This window comes from Fistularia commersonii, chromosome 23, assembly GCF_037954325.1.
Source record: "Fistularia commersonii isolate RoL2024-O1a breed Wild chromosome 23, RoL_Fcom_v1.0, whole genome shotgun sequence".
Lineage (NCBI taxonomy): Eukaryota > Metazoa > Chordata > Actinopteri > Syngnathiformes > Fistulariidae > Fistularia > Fistularia commersonii.
The window spans coordinates 12,951,508-12,965,513 of record NC_141306.1 but is presented as its reverse complement, the minus strand read 5'-3'; the positions used below and the strand labels follow the sequence as shown (position 1 = coordinate 12,965,513).

Below are 14,006 nucleotides of genomic sequence, written 5' to 3'. Positions count from 1 at the left end.
AAGGGTTGTCACAATATTAGACCTGTCCACATATTTCAAATAAAATTACTGTATTCTTATAGGTGCAATATTTATCGTAGACTAAAGCATAACGCTAGCGATCAAATCTAAATAATTCTAAGCTAACCACAGTGAGGTAAGACGCTGCATTTTACGTCGTGATAGTTCCACCTCCTGTGACAGCACAGTTCTATTTTGACACCCCTGAGAAAAGTATATTTTTTTTTTTTTTTTTTTGCAAATTAATAGTAGCTAGATGGAAACATATAAAACTCCCCTTATTCCGCCTAACTTATTTTAGAGGGCATATCTTTGTTGACCAGGATGATGGAGGAAACGGTTTCTGACACCGGGTATGTTTTCCCATCCCTCTTTTACCATCATAGTCCGGTGGAAAGTAGTCGCTTCGGGTCATCGGGGAACCTGAGCCAGACCAGCTCCCAGCTGAGCGAGACGGGTCACGAGAGCACGGCAGGTTCCGAGCTGGAGGAGTCCTTCCACTCCTACCACAGCGCTGGGATCTACTCGTCCTCCAACGGCCAGACGCGCCTAAACGGGCATCTTTCGCCGAACGGCGACTGCGAGCAGGACGTGCGAAAGTCGTCACCGGATGGGGGACGAGGCTTGAAACGTGACACGGTTGTCGAGAGAGGGTTCTCCAAACTCCAGAGGTAACGCTCGTTCCAGATTCAACACCGTTGCCTTTACCTTGCGATCGTAGGAGCTGACCGTCTTACTTTTGGGTCAGGTTCCACGACGATGGGCCTCCTTTACCCTTCACGCCGTCCAGAGTTCGATGGCTCAAGGCCATCAACAAAGTTCGAGTTCAGCTGCGGGAGGTACTGACCTTCTTCTTATCTTCGTAGACAAGTGTTTAGTATTTTAAGAACGGTTGAGTTTAACCTCTCTGCTCGTTTGGTGCCTTCGGTTCGCGAGTTCTGCGTGGGTTGTCCTATCTAGAGGTTCTAAGGGTACATTACGTCGGTTTCTCCACAATATTACATTACATTACATTGCATTTGGCAGACGCTTTTATCCAAAGCGACTTACAATAGAGGACATCGGGACTGCAAATACACTTGCAAATACAAGATGCACAGGAAATATACAGAACAGTAAGCTTGGGTTAGTGAGTTTTTTTTTTGACAAAGACGTTCACATACGTACACACACACTGCATAACCTAACTTGCTGCCTAACCTGATCTGGGGCATCAACGCAGTAAAAAGTCCTGAAAGAGAACAGTTTTTACCTGTTTCTTGAAGGTTGAGAGAGATGATGCTAGTCTTGTTGCTTCCGGAAGTTTGTTCCACCACTGAGGTAGTAGAACTGAGAACAGTTTTGCCTGAGATCGCTTAGAGCGAGCAGAAGGTACTGCTAGTAGGTACTATATTTTGCTTTCGGTACAACAGAAATACCTTGACTTGGGGGTGGAATTGGTTTGGTGACCGAACTCTTAACTCGGTTTGTTGGTGAATCAAATTAAATTTCTCCATTTAAGTGAATAGAAACACAACCCCCAAATTTTTTCGTGTTTTTAAATGAGTCAAAATAAATGAAGAGATGTTGTATAAAATAATAAGAAATTAAGATCTGGCAACAGAGGAGATGGGTGGAGCAGGTTGGGGGAGTTTTTGATTTGGTGCTCTATCACTTATGTTACTGGCTACAGACTGAATGCTATAAAGTATTACTAAGTGTAGCTTGTACACTTTGCTACTCTTAAATGGCTAAATTTCATTGAGCAACAGCATGGACGCCACTGCTCTTTTTTTAAATGATCAATCCATCCCCGACTGGCATTTAATGACTCTTCGTCCGACGCACCTTCTCGCAGGTGATGCTCCACAACTCCCTATGATTTCTCTCTGGGTCACCTAGTGGCGGACGGCGCATCCGTTTTTAAACGCCACTTCACATTGTCCAACGCTCAGATCTCGAAGCAAAAAAATCCACTCAGCGAAGGAAAACTCGTACATCGATGCATTTGTAAGTCGAGGTTCCAAAGTTTCATCAAAAGTTATGTTGTTTCCTCAATCCAAAATATTGTCAGCCTTAACCCTGCTCCGTTGTAGTGATCGCTTTGCATCGTGGAGCATCTGTTTGGAAAGATGGTTCTGATATACACTGCTCAAAAAAATAAAGGGAACACTTAAAAAAACACATCCTAGATCTAAATGAATGAAATATTCTTATGAAATACTTTGCTCTTTACACAGTTGAATGTGCTGACAACAAAATCACACAAAAATGATCAATGGAAATCAATTGTATCAACCCATGGAGGTCTGGATTAGGAATCACACGCAAAATTAAAGTGTAAAAACAAACTCCAGGCTGATGAAACTTTGATGTAATGTCCTTAAAACAAGTCAAAATGAATCTGTGTTGCTTCCTGAGTGGACACTATGATTTCACACAAGTGCGATTGACTTGGAGTTACATTGTGTTGTTTAAATGTTCCCTTAATTTTTTTGAGCAGTATATGATGAAAAAAAAAAAAAAATCAGAAAATCTCTTCAGGAAAGGGGTCAGTATTAATACTTCATAAATAAAAAAAACTCTGATCAAATATTGATCTATTTATTTTATTTACCAAATAAAAAACAGATTCAAATTCCAGACGAATTGAAACATCTGAGTGCTGGTTATTTTAATCTGATGATCTGCTTCTACCGTTTACCAAAATCAATTCACAATCAAATAATCAATATCTAATTTGTGTTCTGATTGTTCTACCAATTGGCAATTCCAAAAATTAGATTTTTTAAAAAAAAACTGAAAGATCCTTTGAAGCAAGTAAAATTCACTTTAAAACAAAAGAAAATATAATATGAATAAAATATACTCAGGAAAGGGATCAGTGTCAATTTTCAGAAATATAAACCACAGCTGATCAAATATTGATCTATTGTCCATCCATTCATCTCTTACCACTTATCCTGAACTCAGGGTCGTGAAATGACACAATATAAAAAATGGCAACATAAAAAATAACTGTAAACCCTTTTAAACAAGTAAAAGAATAAAACTGAATAAAATCTAACCTAATACTGAATAAAATACTTAAAAATGTATTCAGGAAATTTTTTTTTTTTTTTTTTGAGCAATATAGTTATCAGGTAAGTTAACGTCAATGTGTGTGTGTGAGGTAAAAAAAACAGCCGCACAAAAAAAATTAACTTACCACCTCGGCGGAGACGGAAAGAGAGAGAGTGAGAGGGAAAGGGAGGGGAATCGGCGATGGCGTCCTCAGCGAGGGGGAACTGAGTTCTGCACGAGGTCGGCTGTCGTGGCATTCGTCACTTAGAAACAGGGAATTCCAGGGTTTGCGGCGTTTCAGAGGAGGTGCTGTTTTAACGCCGTCTCATGAACACACATGGGGAAAATACACCCTCCGTGCAGGATTCAGGGATCGCTGCAGGTTGTTCTTAAACGTTATTTCTTCCACTGAGGTAAGGCCTGGATTTTAATATTTTACTGTGCGACAATTTCTCACCATATTCTCTCTCACACCAACTAACTTCATCTCTCCGAAAAATCCATCCCTCCGATGGGATACGCTTTTCTTCACCCGCTCTGCAACATTTTACAGTTGTTGAGTTTAAACTCGAGCCAAAGGAATCATTGATAGGAGAGCAAATGTGTCCGCAGGCTGTAACAAAACCCCAAAACTGCTTATGCTGGACACTTGACCTATAAATCATTGATTACGGGAAGGAGTGAACGGAGTTCTCTGTGAAGCGGTCATCAGTAGAAGAATGTAAACGGCATTTTAAATCAAATTTGTATGTACTTTGGCTATCAGACTTTTTAATTCCTCTTCCTTCAGCCGCAGGGAATCTTCAAATCTTTGTACTTAAAACACTCGATAGCCTTAACCTTGACAATTTATATTTCATTGTATTTCTTATTCGCCCTCCGTCCTACTATTATCTATTATTGTTATGTTTTTGCTTGAAACTCTGGCACAACAATTTCCTTCAGGATAATTAAAGTTGTTATCTTTATATTTAGCTTGATAGAACTTTAAAAAAACGGTCTTTTCACCGCAGCTTTTTTTTTGGGAATCGATCACGATTCAGTTTAAAACAAGAGAAATAATCCAAGAAATAATCTCTTTAAATTTGTTTTTGTGTGATGGAAGCCCTCAAGAAATGTACTCCTATTAAAAGTACTTTGTCTGACTGGATTACAGATAAACCATTACGACGGTAGGATCGTCACATTTATGATTTTTGAGTGTGCAATTACTACTTGCTTCCCTCGATTATTCAAGGCCACCCAATTTAGATAATTGTTACATTTTTAGATTATTCACCAATCCCACCATTATGTCCATGTTTTCGGTTCAAAGCTGTCAAGCGCCGCAGCTGCTATGGGTGTAGAAGAACGGGGTGACCTTAGAGGAGAGACCGAAACCTGTCATCTAATTGTTGCGCTGCCGCTTTCGAAGCATCATAATTACAGAGATCTAGCAGCTGCTCGCCGTTTCTTTCTGCGCGTTTTCACTCCCGTATTCAGAAAGCCGTCGCTCGGTCTAATCCATGCGGTACGAGGAATGTAGCGAAGAAGCCGGGTCCAAGAAAGCGGACCCTGGAAGTTCTTCTGACCCAAGTTAGCGATCTCAGAGGAAATCAAATCGACAAAATATACAAAATTCGAATTGATATTCTGGATTGATTTTTCTTCCCTGACCCTAAAACTTTCTGGTTACGTCCATGTGTTCACATGTTCTTGAACTTAAGGCGCTGTGAGTATAGTACTACCAGCAAATACTGGAGTCCATTCTTGGCTTGGTATTGGTTGTTTCACAAGTTTGTGCAGAAAGACCAACTAACCAACTTTAGAGTTTAGGTGTAAAGTTCTGAGCAGCTACAGCGAATGTTTTTGTGTCTTTGGCCATCATCAGCCCAATAACTTATCATTCAGTCTTCTCTTGTCAGTCATGGTTCAGGTACGCACTATTCAAAGTTTATCCTAAGGAGGAGTCACCGAGGATATCCTCGTTCAAGTCGAGAGAGCCCGTTCTCAGGAATGTTCCCCAAAGGTCACCTCGGTGGAGACGATGAGCGTTTCCGCACGGAGCCACGCTCGCCCGAGAAGCAAGAGACGGGATCGCGGAATCCCGACTCGGGGCAAAGCCGGCGAGGCAACCCGGAGAACTCCTTGGAGGAGCAAAAAGAAAACTCCCGTTTGCCATCAGTGGACACACCTTGCGCCAAAGAAGGTGCTTCCCAGTCGAGAGACGGTAGCGCGTCTGATTTCCAGGCTGGAATTGGAGCCGCCGCCGACACTACCACTCCTGGGTCCGCCCGAAAAATTGACGAGGAAAGGGCAGATGATGAGGCGGACAAAGACAATAGTAACATAGTGGAGCACATACTGAAGGAGCTGAAAGGCATAAACAAGATTCAGGAGGAAATATCCGACCTGAGGCAATATCTGTCGTCAGTGCGAGGCTCGGTGGATGAGGTATCCTGTTGTGTGGATGCAGTACTCAGTGAGATCGGCGAGCTGTACTCCGGGGCTTCGGCGCCGCATCAGCCCAGTCCAGCTTCTCAGACTCCTTCCACCAGGCGAGGAAGCCTCGGGAGGCAGAACGCCATCACATCCCTCCGTGAATTCTCCCCGGTTTTGATTCTGAAAGACGGTAGAAAAAACTCCGGATCCACGAGAGCAGCCAAACAGTGGGTCGACGATGACCTTACGGGCGAACGGGTGAACTCGGAGAGCTTTTCGCAGACCTTAAACATGCAAATGCTGCGCCAAACAAATCCCGGCCTCAGCTCCCCGCAGCTCCACCGAGGCCGCGAATGCCGAAGCAACAGCTCTTTGTCATCGTGCCACAGCTCCGGCGACGCCAAGTGGTGGAGTTCTGTCTACCGGCAGAACAGTGTAAGCACAGAAGGAGGTTGGAGCGAGGAGGACATCTCTTCTTCTGCGTACAGCAGGGAGGGTTTTCGGCAATGGGACAGGAGCGACAGCACGCCCGGTGGTTCTTCTCGCGACAGCTCTGAACATGTCTCGCTGCTGTTCGAACAAAGCAACGCTTCCGCCGCCTCTTCCGGCAGCGTGCCCCGGAGGCTCAGCGCACCGCAGGCGGCAGAACATCTGGAATTTGACCACGCGGCAAAGTGTCCCTTCTCAAGGAGTTCCGGCTATCACACGACTGACGCCTGCGCGAACCCGGAGGGCAGCGGGGCCTCCAGGAGCCTCAGCCGCTCCACCGTGATGTTTACAGACCTCGACGACGGCCGATTGGAGACGAATTCACCGTGTGATGACCGCCCGTCGTCCGCCGACACCCTCAATCTGGGGTCTGCCGAGAGTCTGGACAGGGACTTGACAGATTTCGGCGTCTCTGGAGAAGAGGTGAGGGAATCTCCATCTCGCGGATCTCCTGAAAATGACAGTGAGGGCACAGGCAAGACTTCGAGCGTAGATTTCGATTTAACAACATTCAGCAAGGCTGTGCTCACTTTTCGGTCCGCTTTGAAGGGAGCTTTGAAGAAGCTGGACGGTTCCTGCCCGTATGATCCAGAAGACAACTCAGCGACTTTATCCCATCTCGGGAAAGACGATGAGGACAGGATCGGTGCCGATTGTGCGGACGGGGACGTCAGTCCGATGGAGAATCCTACGCAATTCGGAACTCCAATCGAGGGCAGTGAAGGTTCGAGTTATGTAGATTGTGTTGAAATCCAAGAGAAGCCGCCCGGTTCTCCCCGGACATCCCAAAGTGAAAAAGAGATCCACTCTGTACCCTTTTCCCAAGACGAGACGGAGGTACGACCTGATCTGGAAACATCCGTCACTGCGCGCCGGTGTCCGGCGCCGCAAGCTGAAGGTCCCGTTGGCGCTCGACTCGTCTCAAATGCGCCACGCTTGAATCCGATCAGTGAAAACCCAAATCTTGAGGAAGAAGGTTCAAGAAAGCCAACTGATGCCAGTCACAAAGAACGTATTGTTAATTTCCAGCGCATTCTGAGGGAGAAAAGGCAAATGCGTCACAGATTGTCCAGGTCTACTCAGGAGTCCCAAGGCTCGCAAGGTTCTCATGGATCTCACGGGTCTCAGTGGTCTCAAGGTTCGCAAGGATCTGAGTCCCAAGAAGAGTTTATACCAGGTATATCTTGGGATTTTTTGATGATTTCCGTAAATTTGAGATTGTTGTTCTCGGAATTTCACAAGCGATTCTGTTTTTTTTTTTTTTTCTTCTTCGCAGATATTTGGAGAGAATATATTCAGGTTGCCCATGTACTCTTTTTCTCGTTTGTGTTTCAGTTATCTTGCAATTTATTTTGACGCATTCGGACCGTGACTGTTTGTCAGTTTATTTGCATTCCGGTCCATTTCGGTGACATCTTGCGCTTACGCCGAAGAATAAAGTGCCGGACGCAGCTATTAAAGCTTATTCAGTGGGTAGACGTGGAGTAAATTTCGAACAAAATGTACTCCTAATCAGAATGTTCTGCAAGCAAATATTTAATTATTAAGAACTCTATTTGTAGAACAACTTGTAATTAAGAAGGTTTGATTGATCGCTTCAATTTCTCAGACCTCGTTAAAAATACGTCTTCAAAATGAATGGCAGACCTTCAAGGAAGGTGCAAAAATGTCTTTTAAATCGGGTTTAAAGCTGTGTCTGCATGCGGAAACGATCCATCCCACATTTATCACCATTTTGATATTTTAAATTTGTTCTTTCCTGTTGATCCACATCTGCGTCGTGTTTGTCTGAGCCCGTGCTCACGTTTTTAGTTTTACTTCGTATGTCCTGTTTTTTTTTTTTTTTCCAGAGAGGTTAAACTCAACCGCAAGTATGTTCATTTTCACACGCATGTTAAGTCGAATGAAGCTCGTTTTCAATGTGGATACTTGAAATCTTTCAGGTTCAGCATGACGAGCCCAACGCCAGACAAGCCTGGGTCAAACCTGGGTGAGTCCTATTATTTTTCTATTTTTTTTTTTTTTTAATTTGTTGTTATTATTTATTACTTATCACCTTCGTTGCACAGCGGTGGATCGGGACTTTATGGGATTGACAGCATGCCGGACCTGCCTAAAAAGAAACCCATCCCATTGGTCAGCGACGTGGTCAGTAACAACATTTTAATACATATTGTGCTTAAATATCTATATACCTCTATATGTGTACACATAATGTATGTGGCCTGATGTTTTTCCAGGTGTTGATTTCTTTATATTAGACAACCAGGAAGGGGAAAAAAATGTCACGACTAAATGTTAATTTTCTTTAGAATTGGATTTCGGCTAAGATTGTTATCGTCAGATGGAAATCAGATTGCTAATTTCTCTCTCCCTCCTCTCCTAAACCCGAAACTATCCCCCACAACTCTCTCGAATGCATTCACTCTCCTCGGTCAGGCTATGGTAAGTTAATAGAAGCCGGTAAAACGTCAGGTTGGACAGTCGTATCAGTAGCTGCCTCAGCCGAGAACGTTCACGGCATGTCGTGTCCTTTAGTGCAAGATGGCTTTTTTTTTTTTAATCCTTATTTAAAAAAAAAAAAAAAAACACTTGCATGCATCCCCCGTTGGTCGTTGCTGGTATCTCCTCCTTACTTGAGAGTTTTTTTTTTTTGTTATTCTTTTAAACGTTTTCAATGAATCCCTGCCCACACAAACCTTTTGATTTTATACCCAACCCCACCACCAGCTGCTAAGCTTCATGCACAAAATAACCAAATAATGTCATATTACTAACACCTGTGGCTAACAACACTGGTAATTAACACACCTTGTTTAGCAATCTTCTCTTTAATAATGCCTTAAAAACTAATAATACTCACATGGGGATTTCTGATCACGTAATAAGGAAGTCATCGGCATAGAGAGAGACTAGGATAACCCTACTCACCCAACTCCCCTTACTGACCGTCCCTTTATATCCCCTGGGTTTCCTTGGTTGTGGGTTGTATCTGTGCTCATAACAATCCTGAGATTCATCGCTGTTGCCCTTTGACCTGTTGTTCAGTCGCTTGTCCAGGCCAGGAAGGCAGGGATCGCATCTGCTATGGCCGCGCGGTCTTCTATCAAGGATGAAGAGCTGGTGAGTAGAGCCTCTCCACCCAGAAGCTGGGGGTTTCTCTATGGAGTACACCATTAGGTACATTATTAGGTACACCATGCTAGTAAAGGGTTGGACCCCCTTTTGCCTTCAGAACTGCCTCAATTCTTGGTGGCATAGATTCAACAAGGTGCCGGAAGCGTTCCTCAGAGAGTTTGGTCCATATTGACATGATGGCATGACAAAGTTGGCGCAGATTTGTCGGCTGCACATCCATGATGCCAATCTCCCGTTCCGCCACATCCCAAAGATGCTCTATTGGATTGAGATCTGGTGACTGCGGAGGCCATTTGAGTCCAGTGAACTCATTGTTATGTTCAAGAAACCAGTCTGAGATGATTCCAGCTTTATGACATGGCGCATTATCTTGCTGAAAGTAGCCATCAGAAGTTGGGTACATTGTGGTCATAAAGGGATGGACGTGGTCAGCAACAATACTCAGGTAGGCTGTGGCGTTGCAACGATGCTCAATTGGTGCCAAGAGGCCCAAAGAGTGCCAAGAAAATATTCCCCACACCGTTACACCACCACCGCCAGCCTGAACCGTTGATCCAAGGCAGGACGGATCCGTGCTTTCATGTTGTCGACGCCAAATTCTGACCCGACCGTCCGAATGTCGCTGCAGAAATCGAGACTCATCAGACCAGGCGACGTTTTTCCAATCTTCTATTGTCCAATTTCGATGAGCTCGTGCAAATTGTAGCCTCAGTTTCCTGTTCTTAGCTGTAAGGAGTGGCACCCGGCGTGGTCTTCTGCTGCTGTAGCCCTCAAAGTTGGACGTACTGTGCGTTCAGAGATGCTCTTCTGCCTACCTTGGTTGTAACGGGTGGTTATTTGAGTCACTGTTGCCTTTCTATCAGCTGGAACCAGTCTGGCCGTTCTCCTCTGACCTCTGGCATCAACAAGGCATTTCCGCCCACAGAACCGCCGCTCACTGGATATTTCTTCTTTTTCGGACCGTTCTCTGTAAACCCCAGAGATGGCACCAACAACCACGCCAACAACCAAATCACCTTTCTTCCCCATACTGATGCTCGGTTTGAACTGCAAGAGATCGTCTTGACCACGTCTACATGCCTAGATGCACTGAGTTGCCTCCATGCGATTGGCTGATTAGAAATTAAGTGTTAACGAGCAGTTGGACAGGTGTACCTAATAAAGTGGCCGATGAGTGTGTATATATGGATATGGGAACATGTGGGAATTAAATCACCAGCCAGACACGCTAACGCTGCTTTCGGCTTGTATCACGAAGCAAAAAAAAAAAAATCCAACGAGCGACGGTTTGCATCTCGGAAAAATTGGAAAATCGATGCACTTGTGAGTCATATACGACTCGTATATGTGAGTCTTTATATATCTCGCCGACCTTGCATCTCCCCACCTGTTATGTAAACCAATGCAGAAAAACCATGTGTACAAGAAGACCCTGCAAGCGCTGATCTACCCCATATCCTGCACTACTCCGCACAACTTCGAGGTGTGGACCGCAACCACGCCCACGTACTGCTACGAGTGCGAGGGCTTGCTTTGGGGAATCGCCCGGCAGGGCATGCGTTGTTCGGAGTGCGGTGTCAAGTGTCATGAGAAGTGCCAGGAGCTGCTGAATGCCGACTGCCTCCAGCGTGAGTGCTTCCTGAGTTCTTTCAGAGAGCCTTCACAGTATCACAGTGTGTCCTGAAGTTGTATCTCCGGGCTCCGAATGTTTCAGGGGCTGCGGAGAAGAGCTCCAAGCACGGCGCCGAAGACCGGACCCAAAACATCATCATGGCAATGAAGGACAGGATGAAGATCAGGGAAAGGAACAAGCCTGAAATTTTTGAGCTGATCAGGGAGGTTTTTGTCATCAGTAAAACCATCCATGCCCAGCAGATGAAGACCATCAAGCAGAGCGTCCTGGATGGCACCTCAAAGTGGTCCGCCAAGATCACCATCACAGGTGGGCTCCTGATCACATAACCGTTAAAACCATCGTCAGAACGATGTTGTTTGTCTAACATTTTGTGTCTTCATTCCTTTCCTGGTCTCAGTGGTCTGTGCCCAAGGACTTCAGGCCAAAGACAAGACCGGATCCAGCGATCCGTATGTCACCGTGCAGGTGGGGAAGACCAAGAAGAGGACCAAGACCATTTATGGCAACCTAAATCCAGTCTGGGAGGAGAAATTTCATTTGTGAGTCACCCAAAGCTTCTTCGTGTTATAGTACGCAGCAGGGTGGAGCAGTGGATCGAGCATGCAAGAAGGTCCCTGGTGGACTCTGTGAGGAGTCTCCATGTTCTCCATGTGTCTGCGTGGGGTTCCTCTGGCTTCCTCCTCAGTCCTGGAGGTTCATGCAGGAGGTTCATTGGACACCCTACACCAGGGGTGCTCACACTTTTTCAGCATTTAAAAAGCTACTTAAAAAATGACCAAGTCAAAATGATCTACCTTAACAAAAATGCAAAACAGTCTCTATATGTACGATGTATGTATTACATTACATTACATTTGGCAGACGCTTTTATCCAAAGCAACTTACAATAGAGGACATAGGAACTGCAAATACACTTGCAAATACACGATGCACAGGAAATATACAAAGCAGTAAGCTTGGGTTAGTGAGTTTTTTAAGTAGATGTAGATGTACCTTGCATAACGGCATGAGCCAATATTGCACAACACAAAATAAATATCTACCGTAATTTCCGGACTATTGAGTGCAACACTATGTAAGCTGCACCAGCTAGCCGATCGCTATCTTGGTCTTCCTCTCGGCGCATTAACCCCCCCCCCCCCAAAAAAAAAATCGATATATTAGCCGCATTGCTTTTTAAGTGAAAAAAGTCACGGCTTATTGTCCGGAAATTACGATACATTTTTTTTGTCATTACCCAAGTTCACTCTAATGACTTGCACTGAATTGAATCTGCCAGGGATGCAAAGTTCGGGTAGTAGCTGCTTCCAGCTTTCGCTTTTGAAGCATGTTGTGTGAAAAGTGACCGCTGTCCGGACAACTGGGATTTTAGTTCCTTCACCTTTCTCTTTCCCAGCTCGCTTTTGAAAGTGATAAATTTTTGTCTTCTTACTTGGCCCCACTCATTTTATACACTGTTCTTAAAAAACTGGGGGCTAAAAATATGAGGTAACTTTTTGCTTCACTTTGCGCTGTTGTTTGCGCATGTGCAGTGACCTCGGAAAAAAAAAAAAATCAGATGTCATCTGATTGGCTGCCATGTATATCAATCAAGTGACGGAATGGATGATTGGCTGACGTCTACGTCATGTGATCCACCAGTATTACCTTTGCGATCGACTGGTAGATTGCTGTCGACGTATTGAGCACCTCAGCCTTACACCGTCCAGATGTGTGAAAGCATTTGTGTTTATATGATGTGTGAATGACTTAATGGCCCTGTGGTTGACCAGAGGCTTGAATAAAATCCAAAAATAAAGATAATTTAGTTGCATATAGGGCAGAAAACTTATTCTCGCATGACGTTTCGAACAAACATAGGCTCTCTTGCAGATGCTTACCAGAAACATGTGTCAACAAACATGTTATTGTGGCGCTATTTTTAAAGGGAATGATTATGTACTTGATTCCCATATCCGGTGTGCATTATGTTTAAACCAACCTCAAACCGATTTTATATTGTACACTGCGCTCAATCGTCTGTCAAAATGTTTCAGTGCGACTTTGGTAAGCGATGAAGCCGCTTCTCTTGATCGATTGCCAATCGGTTCCCACCTGACAAGGGGACGTTGTGTTAAAGTCGGTCCTTGGTTCACTATGGGTTGCAATGTCAGACCACGCTAGATAACTAATTACCGTAATTTCCGGACTGTTGAGCGCACCTCAATATAAGCCGCACCGGCTAGCCGATGGCTATCTCGGGCTTCCTTCTGCGCGCTAAAACCGTCAAAGTCGTCTTCTTCGGTGTCGGAATTGAACGGATTCAGAATTTTCCGGTCATTTCATCGGTCCGATGTGACGGGGATAAACGTTTTAGCGGCGTGCAGCTCATTAGCGTCCCCCTCCCAAAAAAGTCCTTATGTTAGCCGCATCGTTGCTTACGCAAAAAAAGGCTTATCGTCGGGAAATTACGGTATGATGTGCTGGTATACAACGTTGGTATACAACGCCAAAAATGGCACCTGTTAAGAAACGTGCTAAGGAAGCGGAATTCAAACTGAAGCGGAATTCAAACTGAAGGCTATCAGTCACGCAGTAGATCATAGGACTAGACCAGCTGAGAAAGAATTCAACATTGATGGTACAGAAGTGGAGGAAGCAAGCAGATGAACTGCGCCAAGTAAAGGAGACCAAGAAGAGTTTCAGAGGGAACAAAATGAGATGAATAAAGTCAACTAAACCGACTGTTTTGTTTGGCTTTATATACCATATGTTTTATCATGCGCCTTATTACACGGTGCGCCTTATGTATGAAAATAGACCCGTTCATTGATATTGCGCCTTATAGTGCGATGAGCCTTCTTCTACTTTCGGCTTTTCCCTTCAGGCGTCCACACAGCGAGTCAACTTTCTCCATCTAACCCTATTCTCTGGATCCTCCTCTCTCACACCAACGACCTTCATATCCTCTCTCACTACGTCCATAAACCTTCTCTTTGGTCTTCCTCGAGATCTCTTGCCTGGCAGCTCCAATCCCAGCATCTGTCTACCAATATATTCACTATCCCTCCTCTGTACATGACCGAACCATCTCAGTCTGGCCTCTCTGACCTTCTCTCCAAAACATCTAACATGTGCCGTTCCTCTGATAGACTCATTCCTGATCCTCTCCATCCTGGTCACTCCCAAAGAGAACCTCAACATCTTCATCTCTGCAACCTCTAGTTCTGCCTGCTGTCTTTTTGTTATTGTAACAGTTTATAGGCCATACATCATCGCTGGTCTCACCACTGTCTTGTAC

General features: G+C 44.6%; 1 protein-coding gene across 10 annotated transcripts in view; it reads left to right on the top strand.

Annotated features, from left to right (window-relative positions):
- The window catches only part of unc13bb (unc-13 homolog Bb (C. elegans)), an 81,469-nt gene that overhangs the window by 39,522 nt on the left and 27,941 nt on the right, over positions 1–14,006 (top strand). For 9 of the 10 annotated variants that reach the window (XR_015107975.1, XM_086170998.1, XM_086170997.1 and 6 more), the window contains 8 exons: positions 387–671; positions 749–839; positions 7,896–7,942; positions 8,022–8,100; positions 9,001–9,075; positions 10,499–10,718; positions 10,805–11,032; positions 11,124–11,265. Coding sequence is in view for 8 of the 10 variants with exons in the window: in XM_086170998.1 (XP_086027124.1) it covers positions 387–671; positions 749–839; positions 7,896–7,942; positions 8,022–8,100; positions 9,001–9,075; positions 10,499–10,718; positions 10,805–11,032; positions 11,124–11,265 (1,167 nt within the window). In the remaining 2 variants the exon portion in view is untranslated. Of the gene's footprint in view, positions 1–386; positions 672–748; positions 840–7,895; positions 7,943–8,021; positions 9,076–10,498; positions 10,719–10,804; positions 11,033–11,123; positions 11,266–14,006 lie in introns of those variants that run through there. The other variant, XR_015107976.1, reaches the window with a different exon arrangement.